The sequence below is a fragment of the Paramisgurnus dabryanus genome, chromosome 24 (genome assembly GCF_030506205.2).
Source record: "Paramisgurnus dabryanus chromosome 24, PD_genome_1.1, whole genome shotgun sequence".
Classification (NCBI taxonomy): domain Eukaryota; kingdom Metazoa; phylum Chordata; class Actinopteri; order Cypriniformes; family Cobitidae; genus Paramisgurnus; species Paramisgurnus dabryanus.
In genome coordinates this window covers 2,971,955-2,999,481 of record NC_133360.1, presented here as the reverse complement: position 1 = coordinate 2,999,481, position 27,527 = coordinate 2,971,955, and the positions used below count along the sequence as shown (strand labels likewise).

General features: G+C 34.6%; 2 protein-coding genes across 2 annotated transcripts; one reads left to right on the top strand and one right to left on the bottom strand.

Moving 5' to 3' along the window:
• LOC135748192 (uncharacterized) lies at positions 1 to 27,527 on the bottom strand. Its single transcript, XM_073813633.1, has 14 exons — positions 27,347 to 27,527; positions 25,009 to 25,350; positions 23,008 to 23,424; positions 22,613 to 22,747; positions 20,850 to 21,163; positions 13,125 to 13,196; positions 12,969 to 13,028; positions 10,869 to 10,928; positions 8,073 to 8,136; positions 5,660 to 5,983; positions 4,924 to 5,262; positions 4,707 to 4,838; positions 1,164 to 1,466; positions 1 to 959 (listed from the first exon to the last, which is right to left on the bottom strand). The coding sequence occupies exons 1-14, from the start codon at positions 27,387 to 27,389 to the stop codon at positions 889 to 891; spliced, it is 2,676 nt and encodes an 891-aa protein (XP_073669734.1). The 5' UTR covers positions 27,390 to 27,527; the 3' UTR covers positions 1 to 888.
• Positions 8,082 to 13,538, top strand: LOC135721142 (uncharacterized). The gene is made up of 2 exons (XM_065243309.2): positions 8,082 to 8,277; positions 10,552 to 13,538. Exons 1-2 carry the CDS (start codon positions 8,223 to 8,225, stop codon positions 13,386 to 13,388), a joined length of 2,892 nt encoding a protein of 963 aa, XP_065099381.1. The 5' UTR covers positions 8,082 to 8,222; the 3' UTR covers positions 13,389 to 13,538.

Genomic DNA, 27,527 nt, shown 5'->3' with positions numbered 1-27,527 from the left:
TTTAAAAATAATATAAAGACAAAAATTCAAAGCAGAAATATCAGTTTGGTTGTTCTTTCTTTACTATAAGGCACTTTTTGTATGAGTCACTTCAGATTTGCTCTGGGAACAGATTTATACACAACATTTACAAAAGAAAATTATTAACAAGAATAAAATAAACTTACAGAATAAAACGTGTCACACAGACTGAAACATTATAATGGCTAAACTACTATCAACACTGCGTCGCAAACCGCATACTTCCATACTATATAGTAGGCGAAAAGCACTACTTCTCGTACTTTTTGCCTATTATATAGTATGGAAGTAGGCGGTTTGGGACGCAGCGCAAGGCAAATGTTAGCTAACACAACATGAAAAGTTACTATAATTAAAACCCCTGTAATATTAAGTTAATATGTATAGAAAATGACACATTTTAACCCAAGAAATATCATCTTTCAGGAATTTAAATACAGGTATCTGCAACTGCAATGTTACGACATCTTGGAAAAATAAAATGTTGCCCATTGTATAATGCCAGTGCTTCATGCAGATCCAGTCTAAATGGAGTCAAAAGTCTGCAAACAAATATTTTCCACACCTGTAAATGACTGTAAAGTAATTGGCTTGGTAAAAAATGGCTTTGGTTATTTTTGACCCATGCCATATAAATATTGTACAAAACACGGGTAAAAATTACTCAATCCTGGGTTAAAAATGTCCCAATGTTGGGTCGTTGTTATGCAACCATGGGTTATAATAATCCAGCAGTTAGTTTAATTTAAATATAGTGCTGTGTTTTGTCCAATATTTGCACCACATGGGTCAAAAATAACCCAGCCATTTTTTAAATATATACCAATTATGCTATTGAGGATCTATTAGATGATCATCAGTCGCCAACTAATAATTTACAGAATCTCCACTCAACAGAGACATCACATCGGCCAACGGTTCATGTCCTCTCACCCATGCTGAAACACAGAAATTAAAGAGAGAAAGTTGTGAGTTGATCTGGAGATTAAAACTGACAAAACTAATGTTAACTAATTACCATCAACATGCATTTAGACATTTTTTACATAAATGGTTTCATGCATTTGTTCTTATCAAATCAACCGAAGTCACATTACTGTGTCAAATATGGAATGTGATAGCATTAGACTTAGTCTACATACCTGTGACATTAACACTGAACTGAGACCATGATGCTCGTTTACAACTGATGATCTTCAGTTCATAAAGTCCTGAGTGATCGGTTGTGATGTTTGTGATGGTGAGATCTCCAGTCCGGTTGTTTATTCTCAGTCTGTTTCTAAATCTTCCATCATCTCCATCGTATGTAGAAATCTTGTTTTTCTTTCTATTGATTTCAGCTATGATCTCTTGATCTCTGAATCTCCACTTGATCACATCATCGCTCTTTAGTTTAGTAAGATAAGTGTATAGGGTGACTGAATCTCCCTCCATCACTGTCTTTTCTTTAAATGTCACAACAGCACATTGAAGAGAAAAACATATAATGTTTATATATACCATTTTATGCCACCCTCTTTTAAATTAAAACATATTGCCAATCAAAAAGTACATGTAGTTGTAGTTATCTTAACAGGCCTAGTGGTTCATGGAGGAATGGCAGGAACACAGGCCTGTAATAATTTACCATGGCTCTCTCTAGGGTGCCGAAAATATATTTTTAAATATCTTTATTTATGAAAATAAATTATGAACCACAGGCTTATATTAATTATTCAGGGTATGAGACTTTTTCTTGTAACTGTTGAAATAAAATACACCGGGGATAAAAAATAATTAATCAGAGAGAGATTTAGACCATTTTGCAAGATTAACATCACTGGTCCAGAAGCACTTCCTGTTTTAGTTTTTTAACACTACATAAACATTGGGATAAAATACAACCAACAGAACATATAGAACTGAATCAAAAAGTTAATCAAACATCTTTAAGATGTTTTCTTTCTATCTGAAATAACTGAAACAGGAAGTGTTCCCTACTGAAAATCCAGCAAAGACCAGCGTAAGCTGGTAGCGGGTTTTAGCTGGTTTAAGGTAGCAGTAGCCTGTTTAAGCTGGTCTTCCCAGCATAGCAAAGCTGGTCAAGCTGGTGGCTCAGCTGGTCTTCCAGTCCAGCAAAACCATCTTAAAAAGTGACCAAAACATAGCTAGACCAGCTTAAAAAGTGACCGAAACACAGCTAGACCAGCTTAAAAAGTGATCGAAAACACAGCTAGACCAGCTTAAAAGGTGACCAAAACACAGCTAGACCAGCTTAAAAGGTGACCAAAACACAGCTAGACCAGCTTAAAAAGTGACCAAAACACAGCTAGACCAGCTTAAAAGGTGACCAAAACACAGATAGACCAGCTTAAAAGGTGACCAAAACACAGCTAGACCAGCTTAAAAAGAGACCACAACACAGCTAGACCAGCTTAAAAAGTGACCAAAACACAGCTAGACCAGCTTAAAAAGAAACCACAACACAGCTAGACTAGCTTAAAAAGAGACCGAAACACAGCTAGACCAGCTTAAAAGTGACCGAAACACAGCTAGACCCGCTTAAAAGTGACAGAAACACAGCTAGACCAGCTTAAAAAGTGACCAAAACACAGCTAGACCAGCCCAAAAACGTGACCACAACAAAGCTAAACCAGCCCAACAAGTGACCAAAACACAGCCAGACCAGCTTAAAAAGTGACCAAAACACAGCTAGACCAGCCTAAAAAGTGACCAAAACAAAGGTTGACCTTAAAAAGTGACCAAAACACAGCTAGACCAGCCCAAAAAAGTGACCACAACAAAGCTAAACCAGCCCAACAAGTGACCAAAACACAGCCAGACCAGCTTAAAAAGTGACCAAAACACAGTTAGGCCAGCTTAAAAAGTGTCCAAAACACAGCTAGACCAGCTTAAAAAGTGACCAAAACACAGCCAGACCAGCTTAAAAAGTGACCAAAACACAGCCAGACCAGCTTAAAAAGTGAGAAAAACACAGCCAGACCAGCTTAAAAAGTGAGCAAAACACAGCTAGACCAGCTTAAAAGTGACCGAAACACAGCTAGACCAGCTTAAAAAGTGACCAAAACACAGCCAGACCAGCTTAAAAAGTGAGCAAAACACAGCTAGGCCAGCTTAAAAGTGACCGAAACACAGCTAGACCAGCTTAAAAAGTGACCAAAACACAGCCAGACCAGCTTAAAAAGTGACCAAAACACAGCCAGACCAGCTTAAAAAGTGAGAAAAACACAGCCAGACCAGCTTAAAAAGTGAGCAAAACACAGCTAGGCCAGCTTAAAAGTGACCCAAACACAGCTAGACCAGCTTAAAAAGTGACCAAAACACAGCCAGACCAGCTTAAAAAGTGAGCAAAACACAGCTAGGCCAGCTTAAAAGTGACCGAAACACAGCTAGGCCAGCTTAAAAGTGACCAAAACACAGCCAGACCAGCTTAAAAAGTGAGAAAAACACAGCCAGACCAGCTTAAAAAGTGAGCAAAACACAGCTAGGCCAGCTTAAAAGTGACCGAAACACAGCTAGGCCAGCTTAAAAGTGACCAAAACACAGCCAGACCAGCTTAAAAAGTGAGAAAAACACAGCCAGACCAGCTTAAAAAGTGACCAAAACACAGCCAGACCAGCTTAAAAAGTGAGAAAAACACAGCCAGACCAGCTTAAAAAGTGACCAAAACACAGCCAGACCAGCTTAAAAAGTGACCAAAACACAGCCAGACCAGCTTAAAAAGTGAGAAAAACACAGCCAGACCAGCTTAAAAAGTGAGCAAAACACAGCTAGGCCAGCTTAAAAGTGACCCAAACACAGCTAGACCAGCTTAAAAAGTGACCAAAACACAGCCAGACCAGCTTAAAAAGTGAGCAAAACACAGCTAGGCCAGCTTAAAAGTGACCGAAACACAGCTAGGCCATCTTAAAAGTGACCAAAACACAGCCAGACCAGCTTAAAAAGTGAGAAAAACACAGCCAGACCAGCTTAAAAAGTGAGCAAAACACAGCTAGGCCAGCTTAAAAGTGACCGAAACACAGCTAGGCCAGCTTAAAAGTGACCAAAACACAGCCAGACCAGCTTAAAAAGTGAGAAAAACACAGCCAGACCAGCTTAAAAAGTGACCAAAACACAGCCAGACCAGCTTAAAAAGTGACCAAAACACAGCCAGACCAGCTTAAAAAGTGACCAAAACACAGCTAGACCAGCCTAAAAAGTGACCAAAACACAGCTAGACCAGCCTTATAAGTGACCAAAACAAAGCTAGACCAGCTTGCTACACCAGCAATACCAGCTAAAACCAAGCTGGTAGACCAGCTAAAACCAGCTCACCAGCTTATGCTGGTCTTAGCTGGATTTTTCAGTATGGTTTTTGGACCAGTGTTGTTTAGATCTTGCAAAATGGTCTATAAAGACCAGAGGGGGGATAATCCCCCTATCCCCCAGCCAATTGCACACTGGCTCTCTCTAATGCATGACAATATGACCTTCATCAAAGTAATTTAATTAATTCTGTTGTAACTATAATTAAACAAAAAAAGAAATAAATGTTCAATAACAGCTAAACAGTGAACAAATACGTCGAAACCCCAAACAATGTGACCTAAAAACTGAAAACTAAACATCTTAAACCTTTATACAACATACAGTAACAATACAGATATTAATTTTCCAGTTACTTTATGAGTTGTAGTAATACTTACCCATTTGTCTCTTTACTTTAGAGATCTTGCAGCAATAGTGGACCATCAAAGCAACACCAGCGGCGGGAATTAACAGGAAAAGAGAAACACCAACACCTACAACACCTAATAACGGACTTAAAATCCACTGACCTAAAATGATAACGTTATGACAGAGAGAGACATAAGTATTAAAGTGCACTTGTCATTTTTACTATTAGAGATTTGAGATACTCACTCCTGAAAGAAACACTGTATGTCTTGTAAAAGATCTCCCTGCCGTTGCTGCTGATCTTTAGCTGATATTCTCCAATGTCTTTATTTGTGATGTTTGTAATGGTGAGCTTTCCAGTCTGTTCGTCCAGCATCAGTCTGTCTCTGAATCTCCCATCAGCATCTATATATGAGATCCTATTGTCCACCATATCACCTTTAGCTATGAGAACACCATCAGGTCCAAACCTCCACAGTATCAGATCATCTTTCTGTATTTGTACATCAGTTTGTAGAGTAACAGATTCACCCTCAGTAACCGATACTGTCACATCACTTGCAGATTTAATAACACGAGGAGACTCTACAAGAAACAGAGATTTCATTTATAAAACAATGACAGGTGAAGTCATCCAGTATTTCCCATATCGCAGAAAAACAAATATTACAATGTCAGTTTCCCCCCAATATTGTGCCCTGGCCTATGGTGGATTGACCATAGCTAATATATCTGACACAACTGAACTTTTTATGTTCTCAGGTTAGTTTAGGTTACACATCATGTTACAAATGTGTCACTGAGCATCCTTTCTGGCAAAGGAGCGATCATTGAGGAGAAGGGATAGCAATGATGCATGGTGAGATTGTTTCGTAACACACATTTGTAACTACTATGATGTTTGCACTTTATTTCTTCAATTCAGATTAAACTCAAAAACATCTCAACTTCAAAATCTTTTAATTGTTTAAAAAATGCTCACCTTTGACAATAACATTGAATCTCTTGTAAATCCTCCCAAAGACTCTGATCTCTGCTTCATAGAGTCCAGTGTGTTTGACCCTCATGTTCTTGATGGTGAGATCTCCAGTCCTATTTAATATCTGCAGTCTGTCTTTGAAACTACTATGAACACTTTCTGAAAACATTTTAAATGTTGAAGCGAGAAAATAGTCTTTTGTTTTAAAATTCCAACGTATCTCTCTCATTTCACTTGTTATTACAGTATAAGTGTGTAGAGTAACAGATTCACCCTCATACACTGTCACTGACTCTACAGGTACATAATCTTCATAACCAAACACTCCTGCAGACACAAACAGAGACAATAATTCAGAGATTTAATCTATGAGACTGCTGGTAATGTTAGTACACAGATCTGAGATCTGTATCCTCTTTTATGAACCCAATTTGACCATTCTGTTGAGAACACCTGACCATTTGTCTGACAGATATGTTACTTTTATACAGTTAGTAGTTAAATATATCAGTAAAGTCCAGGAATAATAAAATGACCAAATGCCTTAATATACATCAATGGTGCACTCAGTATTTATTTTAGTTTATATAAAACTGACTTCGTGCACTTCAATGGTAACCTAGTTATTATATTACAGCCTCATCAGCTTGTACTTATGTGAAAGATGTAATTGGGCTAGCCAATTGTCAAATAAAAAAGAACCAGTGGGCTTCTGATTAGATGTCTCGGCCGGTCTGTCCGGCAAAAAAAAAACATCTTTTTGAAAAATACATTACACCGCCACCGCGCCTTGCAGCGCCATCAATGAATTAAGCAAAGAAAGAAATGGGCAGTTATGGGCTGGTCAGACAAAATGTTATGAGATCGGCCCAAAAAGCCTACAGAGAAATTGTCCAGTCTGCCAGATCCGGCCCAGGTTAGAACCCTGGTGTTAGGGGTTGTTGTGCAGTGTTGGGTGCAAGTCATGTGCTACATTACTGCAGGATCTGAATTTACTCTAAACTAATGAGAGCTCAGATCCTGATACAGACCTAAAGATTGTTTTTTTATATAAATACACATTTTGTAAGTTTTTCTCCATCAAATTGATCTTCAGATGATAGGTCTGTATTAAGGAGGGTGGAGACCATAAATGTACAAAGTTAATGTTTGCTGAGATTGCAATCTGCTTTTTTATACTTTTCTTAAAAGATTTAAAAACCTTCCAATAGTGTTAATCAGGGGCGTCGAACTGGGGGTAAAACCAGTACTGATTACCAGGGCCCCAAAGAAAGAGAGGGCCCTTGAAAAGTCTGGAATATATTATGGGGTGGGGCATGGGGGCCCATCAGGACTGCCTATGCATAGGGCCCGAGATCTTGTGCAACGCCCCTGGTGTTAATGGAGCTGTTAACAGAGCTGTCAGTCTTCATGAAATGTTTTTGTTTCAGTCACATCAGTGTTAATAGAGCTGTTGATAAACCTCATTATTCAAGAATGATTGTACCCATTTACACCCAATTCATTGTGGGGATTTCTTATGTCATGTCAATTTACTCACAAAGCAAATGTTTGTGTTTTGAAGAGGCTGAGACACGAAAATGTCATTTTAAAACACAAGATTTAGCTGTGTGATAAGTTAGTTAACTCTTACGTTTTAGAGGTTAGAGAGTCCCCAAGTAGTTTAATTGCTCAGAAATATCATTTATATATGAACATTTCCTAAAAACTGACTAGAAAAACATTTCAACTTGGTTAAACACTTTAGATTTGTTTGATAAAACATTGTCATTATTTTTTGGTGTATTTCTAATAATTTTCATATGTTAAGATTCTCTTAACAACTTTAATTCACTAAAATTGTGAGTTTCTGCAGTGGTTTTGAAACATTTGTGATCCCATTTTTCAAACTTTAGTTAGTGTGTAATATTGCTGTTAAAGTATAAATAATACCTGCAAAATTATAAAGCTTAAAGTTCAATGCCAATTGATATATTATCTTTAAGAGAAATTGCTTTTCAAGAACTACAGAGAACGGCTGGTTTGGACTACAGCCACAGGTTGAATGACATAAAAACACGAGTTTTAAAATAAATATAAACCAAAGAATTGGACTAATTCAATCCTGAAACAGATTCCTCTAGTAGGAATGTTTTACTGACATTAAGGGACAGTTTCAAGAAATGTTTTTAACCAAATCGTTCGTGGACCCCATTTACTTCCATAGTATTATTTTTTCCTACTACAGAAGTCAATGGGGTCCATGAATGGTTTGGCTACAAACATGTCTCAAAATATCTTCCTTTGTGTTCATCAGAACAACAAAATTGATACATGTCTATAACATGTCATTTTTGGGTGAACTATCCCTTTAAGCTAATCCGTGGGAAACCACCCCTAAGTGTTTTAATGCCTCTTTTTCATCTCTAGTTCACACCCATAGAGTAAAAGGGATTGAGACCTTCAGTTAAGCTCCTCCTACAACATTCCACCAATAAATACTGGAGTCAAACACACAGAGAAATCAATCACTCCATGTGAGACAACTGAAATCGTGTTGGTGCTGGTAAAAGAGAAGTTTTAGAAGATGAGAGATCCACAACCATGCAGAATGGAGAATGAAGATACAGAGGAACAAAAAGGTTGGTGTCTATTTTTCAATCGTTATTTTTAATGGTTGAGGAATAACGTTAATAAAGCTTTAATTCGGTGGATTAAGTGTCTGTAACAGTTAGTTAAATCAGAAAAACTGAAAATTGCTTTGAGAAATCTGAGGTAAAATTAAATTAAAACGAGATTATTATACTACCTAGGGCTGCACAATTAATCGAAAAAAGAGAGAGGAAAGAATCACGACCTCGATTCATACATAAATTCAATACTTCTTCTAAATGACAGAGATTCGCATATACAGTATTTCCCTGTATTGAGATGCCGTGTTCATGTATTTACATTACAATCCAAGACGCTATATCATTCAAACTTGCTCACACAGTGTAAAACCAAACCCTATTCATTCACCAATCAGACCCGATCGTTTCTCTCTTCTCTCCTTCTTATTTGCTGCGTTCCGCTGTCACTCACGTGACGTATAACAAGGCGGCAAACCTAAACACAGTCTGTTTACTTGGTGGATTTGGAGCGGAAATTTTCACACAAAAGAGAGGAAAATATTAGCCATTGCGGAAAATCGTGGTGGCAACGGAGAGAGTGACGGTGCAACAATACTGGTTCCGAAAAAAGGCAAGGAAATAAGTTACTTTTGGCCGTTTCTTAATCGGAAGGCTGCAGCCTCAGGAGGTCGCAATATGCAGGCTGCATACGTCATCAAGACGTTGTTTTGGTTTATTTAAGTTAACTGAGCATTACATTAGCAAGTCATAAACATATAACAAAACATTTTACGAGTAACTAGGGATAATAATCAACTTTAAATGCATTGTTAATATTCTGAAATAAGACATACATCTACCTCAGGAGGCTGCAGCCTTCAGATCGAGAAACGGCCTCTTTATCACGCCCTAAATTCACCATTAGAAAGGGTTTTTAGCACAAACATGTCTGAGTTTGTTTCTCCATGATGCCTCAAAATGTTGATCGTTTAGTGTTTTTCAAGTTTTAAGGTTGGCCAGTTTGAGTGTACAAAAAGTGCATGTGCTGTTTATTCTAATTCTTTTTATTCATTAATGTCAATTTTATTGTTTATGCTTAACAGCTAACAAATTTTAAATTACTTCCCTTAAGGGGTCTAAAATAAGGAAAAGAGACTTTTAAGACACGTTATTATAACTAAAAGTCCTGCCAGGCAACAATTTTTGGTTCTAAAAACATTCCTATAACGTTGTTTTCCAAGGTTTGTTTTTGGTTAGCCAGGAAAGTTTTCTTTACAGAAATAGAACTTTATTTTTTAGGTTAGTTTAACGTTCCCCTAACGTTATTTTTTAGGTTAGTTTAACGTTAAATGTCTTTATTTTGAGCTAAAAGCTACAATGCTGCATATAATTATTTTCATGAAATATATAATTTTAAAGGGATTTATCTACCAAATCAGTGCACATAAGAATTAGTACTGATGAATATAAATAAATAAATAAATGTTACAGCGGGCATCTCCAACTCTGCACCTGGCGAGCTACAGTCCTGCAGACTTTAGTTTCAACACAGCTCCAACACACCGGTCTGTAATTATCAAGCAACAATGAACACCTTGATTGGCTGCTTCAACTGTGTTTGGAGCGAAAATCTGCAGGACTGTAGCTCACAATGAGCAGGGTTCATAAGGATATGTTTTTCTTTTGAAGTGCGTCATTATGTCTGGCTGCTACCCAGTCTCAGAAGGTTTCGTGATATAGTCACAGATTTTTTAAATTCTTTTTTCGTGATATTATCATGAATTTCCGCGGTTTTTCGTGATCGTATAATGAATTTTAGTTTTTGTGTGATTATCACGTATTGGTTACTCAACTGCTTTTTCCTATTTTTAAACCATTGTCGCTTCGGTTTAGGGTTAGATTTGGTGCTTGCATTAAAATGTCACTTTATACATTGGTTTATACTATTTTTTTTCTGATTTATTTTTTTATATGTCGCCTGGTGTTAGGGTTGGGTTTGGGTAGGGATGTCATTTTATGTAAATCTAACCATAAACCGAAGCGACAATGGTAAGAAAATAGGACAAAACAGTTGAGTAACCAATAAGTGATAATCACACAAAAACCAGAATTTGTTATACGATCACGAAAAAACACGGAAATTCATGATAATTTCACAAAAAAAGAATTTTAAAAAATGTGACTATATAATGAAATTAAGGACTTGACTGTGTTACCTGGAAATTAACTTGTGACCTTGCTGCACTGCTTTACTACATAATGTTTTATCACTCCTGACCTGATAGTTTTCTGTTTTCATTTTAGATATGATGGAAGTGAATAAGGACAGTCAAGCTGAAGTGAATGAAGCGGATGGGAAACATCAGAATGTAAAAACAAAATGTCATGTTCGACAGAAAGGATCTCTGAGAAGGAGAGACAAAATGTGTAAAAAGAGTTTCAGAAAAGTTGGAGGCCCTGCAGATCACATGAGGACTCATCTGTGTGGAAAGAGCTTCAGAATCAAAGCACTCTTTAACGCACATATGAGAATTCACACTGGAAAGAAACCATTTAAATGTCATACATGTGAAAAGTTTTTCACATGTTATAGTGCCCTCGATATACACACAAGAACTCACACTGGAGAAAAGCCGCACAAATGCCAGCAGTGTGGAAAGAGTTTTGCCATTGAAAGTAACCTTAAAAGACACATGAGAGTTCACACCGGAGAAAAACCTTTTGAATGTCATCAATGTGGAAAGTTTTTCACATGTTATAGTGCCCTTAAGGAACACATGAGAATTCACACTGGAGAAAAACCGTACAAATGCCAGCAGTGTGGAAAGAGTTTTGCCATTGGAAGTTACCTTAATAAACACATGAGAATTCACACTGGAGAGAAACCTTACACATGTCATCAGTGTGGTAAGAGTTTTGCCATTGAAAATAACCTCAAGATACACATGAGAATTCACACTGGAGAGAAACCATTCAAATGCAGTCAGTGTGACAAACGTTTCACCCAAAAAGCATGTGTTAAAACGCACATGAGAATTCACACTGGAGAGAAACCATTCACATGTAAACAGTGTGGGAAGAGTTTTGCCCATAAATCAACCATGGACTACCACATGAGAATTCACACTGGAGAGAAACCGTTCAAATGCAGTGAGAATGAGAAGAGTTTTACCACTAGAAGTAACCTTAATACAAACATGAGAATTCTCACAGAAGAGAAACCATTCAAATGCAGTCAGTGTGACAAACGTTTCGCCCAACAATCAGGTGTTGATAGACACATGAGGGTTCACACCGGAGAGAAACCTTTTGAATGTCGACAATGTGGAAAGTTCTTCGGATGTTCCGGTGCCTTCATTAAACACATGAGAATTCACACTGGAGAGAAACCTTACTCGTGTCATCAGTGTGGTAAGAGTTTTGCCATTGAAAATAACCTCAAGATACACATGAGAATTCACACTGGAGAGAAACCATTCAAATGCAGTCAGTGTGACAAACGTTTCACCCAAAAAGCATGTGTTAAAACGCACATGAGAATTCACACTGGAGAGAAACCATTCACATGTAAACAGTGTGGGAAGAGTTTTGCCCATAAATCAACCATGGACTACCACATGAGAATTCACACTGGAGAGAAACCGTTCAAATGCAGTGAGAATGAGAAGAGTTTTACCACTAGAAGTAACCTTAATACAAACATGAGAATTCTCACAGAAGAGAAACCATTCAAATGCAGTCAGTGTGACAAACGTTTCGCCCAACAATCAGGTGTTGATAGACACATGAGGGTTCACACCGGAGAGAAACCTTTTGAATGTCGACAATGTGGAAAGTTCTTCGGATGTTCCGGTGCCTTCATTAAACACATGAGAATTCACACTGGAGAGAAACCTTACTCGTGTCATCATTGTGGTAAGAGTTTTGCCCAACATTCAGGTTTAACAACGCACATGAGAACTCACACCGGAGAGAAACCGTTCAAATGCAGTCAGTGTGACAAAAGTTTCACCCAACAATCAGGTGTTGATAAACACATGAGTATTCACACCGGAGAGAAACCTTTCGAATGTCATCAATGTGGGAAGTTCTTCAAATGTAATAGTGCTCTCAATACACACATGAGAATTCACACTGGAGAGAAACCGTTCACATGCCAGCAGTGTGGAAAGAGTTTTACCTTTAGTAGTAACCTTAGAATACATATGAGAATTCACACCGGAGAGAAACCGTTCAAATGCAGTCAGTGTGACAAAAGTTTCACCCAACAATCAGGTGTTGATAGTCACATGAGAATTCACACTGAAGATAAACCTTACAAATGCAGTGAGTGTACGAAGAGTTTTACCACTGGAAGTGACCTTAATACACACATGACAATTCACACCGGAGAGAAACCAATCAAATGCAGTCAATGTGACAAAAGATTCATCCACAAATCAAGTCTTGATAGACACATGAAAATTCACACTGGAGAGAAAACATTTAAATGTCAGCAATGTGGAAAGTTTTTCGACTGCTATAGTAACCTTAACAGACACATGAGTGTTCACACTGGAGAAAAACCGTTCAAATGCAGTCAGTGTGACAAAAGTTTTGCCCAGCAAGGTGGTGTTAATAAACACATGAAAATTCACACCGGAGAAAAACCTTTTGAATGTCATCAATGTGGAAAGTTTTTCAGATCCTCTAATAGCCGTAATACACACATGAGAACTCACACTGGAGAGAAACCGTTCACATGCCAGCAGTGTGGAAAGAGCTTTACCACCGCTGGTCACCTTAAGGAACACATGAGAGTTCACACCGGAGAGAAACCTTTCGAATGTCATCAATGTGGAAAAACGTTCAGCGGTTATAGTAGCCGTAATACACACATGAGAATTCACACTGGAGAGAGAGCGTTCACCTGTCATCTGTGTGGAAAGAGCTTTATCACCGGTGGTCAGCTTAAGACACACATGATAACTCACACTTGCAGTCAGTGTGGAAAGAGTTTTCGGGACAAAAATACACTTAAGATACACAAAAAAATTCACACCGGAGTAAAACCTTTTGAGTGTCATCAATGTGGAAAATTTTTCAGATGCTCTAGTAGCCGTAATATACACATGAGAATTCACACCACAGAGAAACCTTAGCGTGAAGACGCTTTGAAGAATCACATGGGAACTCACACTGGAGTCTTACAGTCCACATGAGGGTTCACACTGGAGAGAAACCATTTACGTGTAAACGGTGTGGGAAGAGTTTCACATGGAAATGTAGTTTCAGGACTCTCACTTTGGAAAAAAGCCATTAAAATGTGATGAGTGCGGTAAAATGTTTAAATCCTCATCATATCTGATGATACACAGAGTGTTTGTCTGTTTGAAATTTAAAAAAACATGTTGGTTCGAGATGTCATATGTGCTTTGAGTGTGAACAATGTACTACTGGACCCCAATGTTCAGTTTGGGACCCCTAGACCCTGTTCAAGTTTTTTATTCTGATATTTCATGACTTTTTTTAATTAACATAAGATAAATTGAGAATTTTGAAAGTTTTTTTACTTATTGACTGCACATGTGATGAACCCAGTAATAAAGGTTATTCTGACCACAATTTATTTTTTGCATGCTTGTAATCTGTTTGGTACCTCAGGTCAACAGAAAACACTAACGTAAAATAAATTTTTAAGTCAAATTATAGCACATTTTTTCTATTTGTAACTTATAATCAACCTAATAGTATAAATGGAACGAAACAAGTTTTTTTATATAAATACAATTAAACTTTATCATTCTTTCCATCAAATAAGAAGTGAAGCAAATCTAGAGAGAATAAAAGGATTACCAAAATATTTTACAAGTTTGAGTATATGAATCTAGTATAACTTTTTTCAATTTTTTTGTGCTAAACACAACAGTGCACACGCCAGGGTCTGTCAATTTAAAACTTTTAACATTTTTGATGTTGAGACCCATTCTCATATATTTATTTATAAATCTTTGTATAATTCTTGCATTTGTGTAATAAAAAAAATCTATGGACTACACCGCATGTGACCTGTTACCGGAAGTGATGTATTTGTGTTCCAATTAAAAGTGCGAAGTGAAAATTATTACTTTTTGTTTAACTTTATCATTAACATTTAAATAAATAAAAACGATTGATTATTATAAAATAAAAAATGATTTATTTAATATTTATACCGAACTTCGACAGTCCTATCCAAATGTCTTGCCCATACCGTCCACAAAATAAAACACATACATCACATAATTGATGCAGTAACAGAAACTGTCCTTTACATACGTGGTATAACATTAAATCAACCTCAATAACAGATACATAAACTGTTTCTGGTAACAATGTAAAAGTAATGCTTAATGTAAACACTTACCGCAAACGTGTAAGAAAATAATGATTTTAAAGATGTTCTTCATAATGCTGTTGATTCCAGTAAGAAATTATTTCAGTGAAAGATATAAGTGCAAATCATATCAGTTTGTTGTCTGTGAGCCGCATCAACCCAGAGTATAATGTTTGTCGTGAGTAGGCTGGTGGCTTTTGTTTGCAAGAGGCGGAAACTGTGCACTTGTTCTTTTCCTGCCATGTAACTTTTCCGTTTTGACAAGACATTTACAGCTGGCATGATTTTGCTTATGAAACTCCTTTTAATGAATTTCAAACTTTGGTGTTGTTGTGGTTTCCCTTTTCCTCAACTGAAACAATCTTCAGACTTAGGTTTTGATTTCAAGAGATAGACTTTTATTATCCAGAAAAATAAAAAGCCGAGGCCATCCTGGTGAGTCCTCTCAGATCCAAATGGTCCAGGGAAGAGCCTGCAAGGTTAGTCTGATGTGTGTTCACTGGGAATCAAACCCCGAGACCCTTGTGCAGCTAACTTAATGCTCAACCAAATAAGCTAAAGGTACAAATCTAATGTTTTAATAGTTTTTTTTAAATGCACATTCAGTTTCATGCAAGTCTCCAAAAGTTTGTCAATAATTCACAATGTCAGCAGCCATCATGCAACCATTCAGAGCAGCTTCTGATGAGTGAAAGGTTAATTTTACTTTCACACAAATCTTGATGAATGCTGGGGATCGCTGCAACTACACTGCAAAAGCAGACGTGCATTTCCAAATCATCCCAAGAAATGATAATATTATCAAATTCTATGCAGCTGGATGATAGAGTAAGTACAGTAAGACATACAAAAGTCTAGAAAGTGCACGAGGGGGTAATAAATTAAAGGACATGACAGAAACAGCTACCCACAACCTTTAAAAAGAGTCAATTTACAAGTAACGTTAGGACATAAAGCACTTATTGTAACTCTCTGAGCAGTGGCTGGTAAATATATAGGGTTTGGTCCACCCTCCATGCTTCATACAATATGTTTCTGTCCAGGCTTTGTAATGTAAAGAACCAGACCATTGTCTCTTTCCCATGACCTATTTGACCCTAGGCTATTCATTATACTAAGACCCCCTGTGACCTTTGATATTATGTGGTAGATGCACAGCTGGATTCTAATGGTAAACTCATGTAAGACCCTCTCACCCTTTGACTTTACACTATCACTCAAAAAAATGATTCAAGCCCTTCTTAGAGATGACACATTAAAATTGTGTTCAATGAATTAAAAATACCTCATTAAGAGCAATACATATACACTCTAAAAAAAATCCGTAAAAAAAACGGACAAAGTACTGTGTAAATATGAAGGAATTTTCCGTATTTATGTTATACAGGCATTTATCCGTTTTTTTAATAACATGTTGCATTATGGGTGCAACAACTGCTGCAATCTTTCACTTTTGCCTCTCTATCACCATCTCTGTTTGAAACCTAAAATTACAACTTGCTTGCATAGTTCTTTTCTAAACATGGATGATGTTTAACTTCTAAACAAATGCTGTCAGAACAAGATACAAATGCTCAACTATTCCAGCATCGAAACATGTGATTTAGTAGACAAATCTTCTTTCTGATGTGACGTGTAAGTCAAATGGATATTTACCACAACATTTATCACATTAAATCTACAGTTTGTGTTTGTTTTAGATTCATTTGAAGTCACCACTATGGTGATTAATGTTCCCTTTAGTTAGGCTTTTGTCCCTTGACCTTCCAAACTGACTCTACTCTTTTAACATTGCAACAGTGTTTTTGCTTGTAGCAATTACAACTTGTTTGATGCTTGAGTTAGGGGAAGTGTCTATGATGTTATATAAGCTTAGTTGTTTTTATGTTATGCTGCCTAACATTCAAATATGAAATGATAAAATAAGATTAAAGAACTAAAATGTATAAGAGTGACACTCCAAGTTGATCTAAAAACACACTTGAATAAGATGGCTGCAAATATGTCAGCTGTGGTTTTTGCTTCAGAGATATCAACACTTTGGATACAAATCTCAACAATGGTGAGAGTAAATGTTAAGAAAGTTTTCTGTCCTGGTACCCAGCATGCATTGCGGCATGAAGCTTTGTTGTTGATTGTCACCATTGTTGCGTTTCATAGGCAGATTGAAGTGTTCCTAAAGGTTACGGACAATGTTCTGTAAATCTACGGACATTATTTTGTAAATCTACAGAATGTTCAGTTTTTGAATAAACAGAAAAGTCTGTGAAATAACGGAAAAGGTGCTGGTAATTTTCTGCCAGGACATTATCCGTTTTTTTACGGATTTTTTTTTTAGAGTGTATATATTTAATTAGTCTAACACAAAATGAATGTGTACTATGGTAGAGAAATTTTAAGTGTTTTATATGGTATGCTTTAATGTGTTTCATGGTCTACATGAATTAAGTTTTAAGTTGTCTCTCTGTTGCTTGCATATGAATGTGTTGTTCCACAGCTGGGCCTGGAGGAGATAAGGGTGTCCATGGTAAGGATAGCAAATAGTTGTATGATGTGTTAGAGAACAAAGACACTGAGTTTTACCACCCATGGAAGGATTTATGTACCAGCTTGGAATGTTATAGAGATAAAGCCACAGCATCACCAAGTTGTCATGAGTTATGAGAAGGAGCTAAGGGGCCTGAAGGTAGGAGTCTGCTGGGCATTGGGACAGTACAGAGTGAAAGAAAGGCAGGGCTACTGGACCACTATATAATATACTGAAAAACTCTGAACGGGGTCATTGTCATCATCATTTTACCAATGCAGGTGTATACACCATATGACCAGTATTGTGTTTCAAGCTGTCTGACACAATTCTTTAATAAAGTACTTTGAAGAGAATTTTGCATCTCAACCGTCTCTGATTCTCCTGAAAAAATCCACGACATTATTATAATTTATTGATTTATTTTTAATTGCGTTAACACAATTAGTTTGAGTCTGGGTTCTGGAAAAAGAATTTCCCAGCATGCATTGCATGCAACTGCTTTTGGAGAGTAATTTTTTTAATTAAGTGATATTTTATGCATTTTTAGGTAAAGAGAAAGACTTAATAGTGTTTAATGTCCATTTATCTTATTGATTTAGAAGCGTTTGTGTTATATTTTTTCAAATTGTTTTATGACTTTTTTACATTATGTCTTAAATTTTATCTTTATTCCTTGCTTATGTGTTGTTCTTGTTTTTTGTTAGAAGTTATGATTTTGTTTAATTGTGTATACAAATGCTTAGCCTTCTGGAGTGGTATAACTTTTTTTGTATCTTGAAAAATGATAATTTTTATTCCCTCATTGACTTTGTATATTGTAGTTATATGAATAAAACTAAAACCATTGACTTACAGCGAATGCTACCACAAAAGCTAAACTCAATGCATTATATGAGCGTACTGTACATGACCAACAGTCTATGTGCTATAAAACAAACTAATGTAACTCAACATTACTAAACGTCCCAAAAACAACCACAGCAGTCGAAATCCCTCTTCTTTCAAGATTTGTTGAATCAAAGTCTATTTTTGTTTTTATCAAATGAAAAATGGGAAAATGTAACAGATCATTCTAATTCAATATACATAAATAAATTATTAAAAAAATTAACACAAACTTACACAGAATACATGCAATATAGAAAATATACACGTTATATAATCTATGTTTAAAAAAAACACTATACGATATGTTTTTATCCAAATAGATATAATTTTAGCTTTATGCAAGTAGACTGTAAAAAAAATCCGTAGAAATTACAATATAATTGCAGCTGGGTTGCCGGTAATTTACCGTAGATTTAAAATTATGTTATTTACTGGCAAGAGTTTGTTCAAAGTTAAATAAATTTTAAATATTAACAAGTCTTTATCTTTACAGAATAAAACTAAACAATAACAGCCTCATGCAAAGCATTCTGGGAACCAGAAATCATCATCAACCTTTTTCTGTTTTTTGCTTCAGATTTTGTTTCCCAGAATGTTTTGCTTGATGCTGTTTTTTTAGTTTTACTCTGTAAAGACAAAGACTTGTAAATGTTTAATGTTCATTTAACTTTGAACAAAATGTTGCCAGTAAGTAACATAAATTTAAATCTACGGTAAATTACCGGCAACCCAGCTGCAATTTCTACGGAGTATTTTTTATCACTTTTAACCAGTATTACGATCCAAAATAAATAAATAAATAGATCAAGAATCATAAATTCATCTATTGCAACTATTTTGTAAAATGTATCAAAATCATAGAAGTCTGTTTCAAAAAGTCTATCTAAAAAATACAATTACAAAATAAATGAATAATAGTTTTGAGATTACAAAATGAACATACCAGAGAGTTATCCAATATATTAGATAATTAATAAAAACATTACATGAATTATATCGATGCATTACCTTAAAATGAATCTTCTTTACCTTATTGAGTAGGTAATACCTTTTACAATCTTACCATACTTTGTCAAAAACAAAATCCATTTCACAATTACTTTTGCATAATAAATAATAACATTTTCTGATTTGTAAAATTGTTACATTCTCTTGATATAACTATAGTATAAAAATAGTTGGAAAAAAACATTGCTTGGCTCAGGAAGATTCTATATGGTTTTATATGCCCAATTACATTTTTGAGAAGTATGCTGGGTTAAACTTTTTTGCTATCATGTGATTTTAAATGTAGTACTATCACATTTTCACAGTGCTTTGACGCTTTTAAACACAATTTTTTTTCTCCGCATTGTGTTTTTTTATGTAATACCTTATAATCCAAGAACACGTCTATGTTTAAAAAAAAGTATGGTTTGATAAAGCAATTATTTTTGTTTCAGACTTATAGTATACCTGTCAGCGGGGTTAGCATGTGCATCTGATAATTTTCGTCTTTTTACATATTTAGTTGTATTTCTCCAAATAAACTGGAATAAATCTTTGTGAATAATTGAGCACATTCTTGGACTGACATACAGAGAGAATACAGGATGTAGCAACCCCCCCATATTCCCTCAGGTTTACAGAGAACACATCCATAAATCGTCAGGTTCCTTTGTATCCAAAAATTAAAAACAGTCTGCTTTAGTTAAACACATTCGTTTTAACTCTTTATAGTGGACATTTACCAATAAAAATACCAAGATGTGTTTACCTTTATTTCAGATATCTCTGGAACATTAAAATTATGAGTAATCATAATTTATGTTTGGTTTCGATTTATCGGAAGGCAACAGTCATTTGGAGAAGATATTAATGACTCTAAAATAATGCGTACCTGTCTTTTATTTTTCAGAAAGCATGCAAGTTGTCTGAGTGTCGTGTCCACAAAATAATTACGGTAAGCAACCATAATAACAGACACATACACTGTTTCTGGTAACAATGTGAAAGTTTTACAGTAAAATGTAAGCACATACACACGTGTAATAAAATACTGATTGTAAACAGGTTCTTTATATTGCTAGTTTTTTATTCCAGTATTGAAGATTGTATTTACATGTAAATCTTATCAGATTGTTGTCTGTGAGCTGCACCCACACATAGCCTACTTTCATTATATGTTTAACCCGACGCTGAGATTTTACATAAACCATTTCCTTTTGAAATAGAGGCTCGTGGCTTTTGTTTAAAAGAGCCAGAAACTTCTGTGCACTTGTTCTTTTAATGACATTTAACTATTGTTTCGGGAAGGCATTTAAAGGTGTCTAAGTTTTGCATTTGTGTTATTCCTTACTTCTTTCCTCCCATGTGTTGTTGTATTGTTCATTTTTATTCTAGATGCTGAAGTGGTACCTTATTGTATTTTGACATATTGCATATGTATTTTGTTGTTATATCAATAAAAATTGTTAATGAAATGGGTAGTATATTTTAGTATCTCATGCTAAAGAGTTGCCTTAAACACAAAACTTACAAGAAATAATCATCTCATTTTAAAAATTAGATAAATATAGTTAGTCTGTCAAGTATTTTTGAATCTGTACATAATAGCTCTGAATTTACATTTTTATATTCAGATCTGATCAAAAACAGAACATTTACAAAAAAAATGATTAACAAAAATAAAATACATTTACACAGAATAAAAAGAAAAAAATGAATCAAAAAACTCTTCCCGGAAGCAGACATTCTTACTTTGTTTGTCATTGTATATTAAATGTTGTGATGTTGTGCAGAGGCTCGAATATTAACAAAAACATGATAGCATTAGACTTAATTGGGTTATGTATCTGTGACTGTAACACTGAACTGAGACCATGATGTTCCTTTACTACTGATGATCTTCAGTTCATAAAATCCTGAATGATCTGTTCTTATGTTTGTGATGGTGAGATCTCCAGTCTGATATTTCAGATTCAGTCTATTTTTGAATCTTCCATCATCTCCATCATATGTAGAGAACGTGTGGTCCTTTCTATTGATTTCAGCTACGATCTCTTGATCTCTAAATCTCCACTTGATCACATCATCGGTCTTTAGTTTAGTAAGATCAGTGTATAGGGTGACTGAATCTCCCTCCATCACTGTCTTCTTTTTAACTGTCAAGGCAAGACATTTAAGAGAAAAACAAATATTATATTCATAACAAATAACATTTTATTTCTTTCAAACTTTCAAACACTAATTATTAGGGCTGTTAAATGATTAATCGTGATTAATCGTATACAAAATAAAAGTTTGTGTTTGGATAATAATTTGGGTGTGTATTGTGTGTAATTATTGTGTATGTATAAACACGCACATACAATTTAGAAATTTACCAAACATGTTATTTATGTATATATTTTTAATTAATATATAAAATTAAATATATCAAAATCTAAATATATATATATATATATATATATATATATATATATATATATATATATAAATGTAAATGTAAATGTTTCTTAAATACGTACATGCCTGTTGGGGAATTTATATATCCAAAATAAATACACACAGTGCACACACATATATTATACAAAAACAAACTTTTATTTTGTATGCGATTAATCGCGATTAATCTTTTGACAGCCCTACTAATTATGTTTAATGTATCACTCCACCTTCTCTTTAATCAAGCCAGGTTTAAATGAAAACATATCACCGATCAAAAAGTACACAATGAAACAGGCCTAGTGATTAATACACTGTAAAAAGTAAAAAGTTAGATTAAGTTGGAACTTTAAAAAAAACTTCAATTGGTAACACATAAAAATGAAAATTCAACTTAAAAGTTCATTGTAGATGGAAAAATTGAGTTGAAAAACAAATGTGTTGGTTATTACCAATTTAAGTAATTTTTTTTGTTGATTAAACTTTTTACTTTTTTACTTTTGACAGTGCAGAGGAAAACATCTTTAGATTAAAGTCATTATAATAAAAAATACCTACAATGTACAAAGTAAAAGTTGGATCAACTTAAAAAATACTTTAATTGGTAAAACCCCAAATGCTTAGTTTTTTTCACCGGGGTGGTTTCGCGAACAGGGATTAGTTTAACCCAAGACTAGGCCTGAGTTTAATTAGGAAATATAACTAGTTTTAACAAACATGCCATACTAAAAACCAATGGCACCAATGTATTTTAAGATATGTCTTACAGTGCTTTTTGGTTTTGAGAGATATAAAGTGAAAATAAGGAGATTTGCAATAAGAGTTCTCAAAATATTTTGTCTTTAATTTCGTATTGCTATGAGTTCAATCTCGTTATTTTCACTTTATTCTCAAAACCTCACAACTTTATTCTCATGAGTTTGACTTTATTCTGAAATATTCTGACTTGATTCCTGCAATTTTATTTATTTTGACCTATTTCTCAAAAAACGACTAGTTTAATCTTGCATTATATTTTCTTGACAATCTTAAGAAGTTTTATTTTTTTATTTTATCTTGGCCCTAATCCTCCTTCGTACTATTGGGCATGACAAAAACTAAATCTTTTTTACCACATAACAATACAGATATTAGTTCTCAACAATATCAGTAGTCGTAAAACTTACCCGTTTGTCTCTTTACTTTCGAGATCTTGCAGTAAAAGTAGACCATCAAAGCAACACCAGCAGGAGGAACAAACAGAAGAAGAGAAACACCTATTCCAGTTATAATTCCTAGATACGCACCTGAAAACCATTGACCTGACAAAGAGAGACGGTAAAATGTATTTTTATTTATTTTCTGCGGTCATTGTTAATGATTTTCATTATATCATTCTACATTACACTTTAATTATAATCAAAACATCATTTAAATCATTTAAGTCCAGATCAGCATTAGTTTAACCATCACTGACTTGGATTTACAAATTGAAACATTTATTATCATCACATATTCATATTAAATGTATTTATAAGTATTACAGTGCACCTGTCATATATGAGAGATTTGAGATACTCACCCCTGACAGTAACACTGAATGTCTTGTATAAGATCTCTCTGCTGTTGCTGCTGATCTTTAGCTCATATAGTCCAGTGTTTTCAGTTGTGATATCACTGATGATGAGATTTCCAGTCTGATCGCTCAGCTTCAGTCTGTCTCTGAATCTCCAATCAGAATCTATATATGAGATTCTAGTGTCTTTATAATCATAATCCTCGTTATACTCTAAATCCTCTAAATCCTTGTAATTTCGATAGTTCCCCATTTCGTCCTCCATATCACCTCGAGCTATGAGATCACCATCAGATCCAAACCTCCATATGATCAGATCACCTTTCTGTATATGTACATCAGTTTGTAGAGTAACAGATTCACCCTCCATCACTGACACTGAGTTCACATTGCTTGTTTCAGCATTAATTACATGAGGAGACTCTACAAAAAAAAAACAGATATTATATTTGTACAGTTGCACTATAATCTAAAGTTACAGTCAGTTTTGTCATAGTTACAATAAAAGCCACGTTAAAGGTGCAGTGTATAATTTTTAGAAGCATCTCTTGAAAGAAATGCAAAATAATATACAAAACTATATGATCAGGGGTGTATAAAGACCTTTCATAATGAACCGTTATGTGTAAGACGTTTTATCTACATACACAGAGGGTCCCCTAACATGGAAGACGCCATTTTGTGCCGCCATGTTTCTACAGAAGCGCTTACGTTTTTTTACTAAGTTGTCTCCGACTATGACCTGTTTTTCCGGTGGTGGCTACAGTAGCTTCTATGTGTTTCAAAAGCGAGGGGTGAGCAGTGGACTGAGCCGTTGGTTGCAATTCACAACCTCACCACTATATGCCGCTAAAATTTACACACTGCACCTTTAACATTTATTATGATAACATTAAGTAAGGAATATTTGATGATGGGTCGTTAATTTATTAAAAAAAATTATGCACACCCAAGGGAGTAACAATGTGGGTGTGCATTATTTTCAAATTATTTAAAGGACCGGAGTCAATTATTCTGCTTATATCACGATTACCACAGACATTGCTTCTGGTGGTTATTTTAAGACATTTGACAGGTCAGGGGTGTTTATTGAACTATAATGCATACCCAAGAAACATTTCTCAACCAATCAGAAAAAAACATTCAACAGCCCTGTGGTATAATCAAATAATGAAGTAATCATCCAGTATTTCTTATATCACAGAAAAACAAAATATCACAATGTCAGTTTCATTTTATGGATAGTTATGGTGGACGAACCCTACCCAGTCTCACAAAGTTCCGTGATATAGTCACGTATTTTTTTAAATTATTTTTCGTGATATTATCACAAATTTCCGCATTTTTTTGTGATCGTATAACGAATTCCTGTTTTCGTGTGATTATCACGGATTGGTTACTCAACTGCTTTTTCCTATTTTTACACCATTGTCGCTTCGGTTTAGGGTTAGATTTGGTGCTTGCATTTAAAAAAAAAAAAAAAATCAGAATAGTATAAACCAATTTTATACTATTCCGATTTATTTTTTTTATATCTCGCCTGGCGTTAGGGTTAGAGTTGGGTTTGGGTAAGGATATCATTTTATGTAAATCTAACCCTAAACCGAAGCGACAATGGTAAGAAAATAGGACAAAACAGTTGAGTAACCAATACGTGACAGTGACACGAAAACAGGAATTCGTTTTACGATCACGAAAAAAGGCGGAAATTAAAATACGTGACTATATAACGAAATTTCGTGAGACAGGGTTGACGAACCACATATATATCTGTCATAACTGAACTTTTTATGTCCTCTGGTTAGTTTAGGTTACACATCACATTACAAATGTGTAATTTAGCATCCTTCATTTGTCTCATGACCAGCACCTTCCTATCAAAGGGACAGCAGTGATGCAGGGTGAGGAGATTGTTTTGTCACACACATAACTACTAATATGATGTTTGCACTTTAATTTTTCAATTCAGGTTTAAAATCAAAACTTATTTGTTTAAAAAATGCTCACCTTTGACAACAACACTGAATCTCTTGATATCTGACCCGAATATCTTTGCTTCATACAGTCCAGTGTGTTTGATTCTGATGTTCCTGATTGTGAGATCTCCAGTCCTTTCTGATATATGCAGTCTGTCTTTGAATGTCTCAATAGCAAAATCTGAATATGTGGTGTTATTTACAATAATCTTAGGTGGATGATATCTATAAACCAAGCTAAAACCATTTTTGAAGTTCCACCTTATATCAACATTGTGGTTCCATGGCATTACAGCACCAGTGTGTAGAGTAACACAATCTCCCTCATACACTGACACTGACTTCACTTCATCTTCATAACCAAACACACCTGCTGAACACAAACAATAATACACAGCGATTACTAGTAATGATATACAGATTTGAGATGATTGAATCTTGTCTTATAATTTGGTCTGAAGAGAACAACTGACCATTTGTCTGATTGTTATTATATTCATGTAGCAGACACTTTAACTGTATATAAAGCAAATGGCAAATGTGGTAGCATTTAAAGTGAAAAGTTTTAATTGTGCTGCTGATCTGCCTGATTCGACACATCCAAAAAAAAAAAAAAAACACAATTACAGTCTAGCTGCAGTGGTTGCACTTGCAAAAAAAAAAAAAACAAGGTTGCACTTGCATTCTCAGACTTGCAGTGCACTCGCTTCCTGGCAGTGACGTCGCTCGAACTCGCGACCTGCATTTCCCACCATCACAACATCATATGCAATGGCTGTTCCTTTATCAGGAAATTATTTCTGTACATTGACAACATTTATATTGTATGTACGTATGTATATTTTGTTCCCCAATGAGAATTTTGTATGTCGGTGCTTTTGTTTAATAATAATAATAATAATAATAATAATAATAAAAACATCATATGCAATCATCTAATAATGTATTTACTGCAGAATGTGTTATTCTTCATATCTTAAAGATGTTAAAAATGCCGAAATTTGCTTGAAAAAAACGTAATTTTCAAAAGATGTACTCTTTTGGTATATGGTGCCACTCGAAAGAAAATTTATGACATAAACATTTCAAAATTTGATATTTGTATTAAACAAAACATTAATGATACAATGTACTGTTGGTTAGTTAGCCTATTTTTTCTAACATTTAATGACAAAGAATGTATTATTATTTTATAAAAAGTCATAAAACTGGGGCCACAATTTGAGAACCACTGTTTGCTTTTGTTTTGTTTAAGAATTTAAATTTCTCATGTACAAAAAAGTTTAAAAAGTAGGTTAATTATACTATTGTACGCATAGCAGATTTTGTGTTTAAACATTTACAATAATAGTGATATCACATTATAATTTGCCAATCATGAAACAATTTGTTATTGTCTAGTAAACATTAACTAAACTAACAGAATGCCTTACATTTATTATATCATATTCACTGTTGTTTATGGTCTTCCTTGAACAAATTGTGATGCATGTTTAAAATGAAACAAAAATGTGCATACGGTTAAACCTAAATGTTGTATTTCTGTTTAGATCTAAATTTGTATCTTTGATCATTTTTAGCTTTGCTGTAAACAGTGGTATCTCCCTCAAAAACTAAAATATAAAATGGATTAAATCTAGTGAAAAACACAAGGATCATTTCTCTTTATTTTTATGTCTTTGTAACACGTTACACATAGCCAACTTACTGATAACAGTAAATTATGCTTAATTAGAAGCAGATGACCCTAAACCAAACTCTTAAGCTATAGTAAGTAGCCTTTATGTTGTTAATCATTATTAATGTATACTAACACTGTAAACAGCGCAAAATATTGTTTAACCACTAAAGACTATAAATAAGTTAAAAAAAACTGCTACAAAATATACAATTTCTTTTTAGAAATTTTGTACACCCCAGTTTTGTAAGCAGACATGTGTGCTTTTACAAAACTTTATTTCCAAATGATGTATTCTTAAATAAAGTCCAGGAATAATAAAATGTCTCAATGCATTAATACATCAATGATTCAGTCAGTATGCATTTTAGTTTATGTTAAAATGACCAAGTGCACTTCAATGGTAACTTATGTAATTATATTATGACTTAGCTTGTATGTAAAAGTGTGTGTGTGAGAGAGAGAAAACCGCTTACTTTTGATTCTGTATTGATTATTGGTTTATAGTGTACAGTATTACTAATAAAAATGTACACCTTATGTCTATGCAATGACCATACGTCACATAATTTATGCATTATATAAACATAACAGCTGTATTTAAGTGGTATTAAATTAAAGGAGCCTTAATAACAGAGACACTTTTTCTGGCAACAATGTGAAAATATTAATGTTAAACGTAAACACTTACCACACACGTGTAATAAAATTATAATTTTAAAGATGCTCTTCATATTGCTGTTAATTCCAGTAATTGAGATATTTAGTGAAAGATATCAATCTTATCAGTTTGTTGTTTGTGAGCTGCACCCACACAGACTTACAGGATAATCTTTACTCCAACGCTGACATTTTATGTAAACCATTTTGGT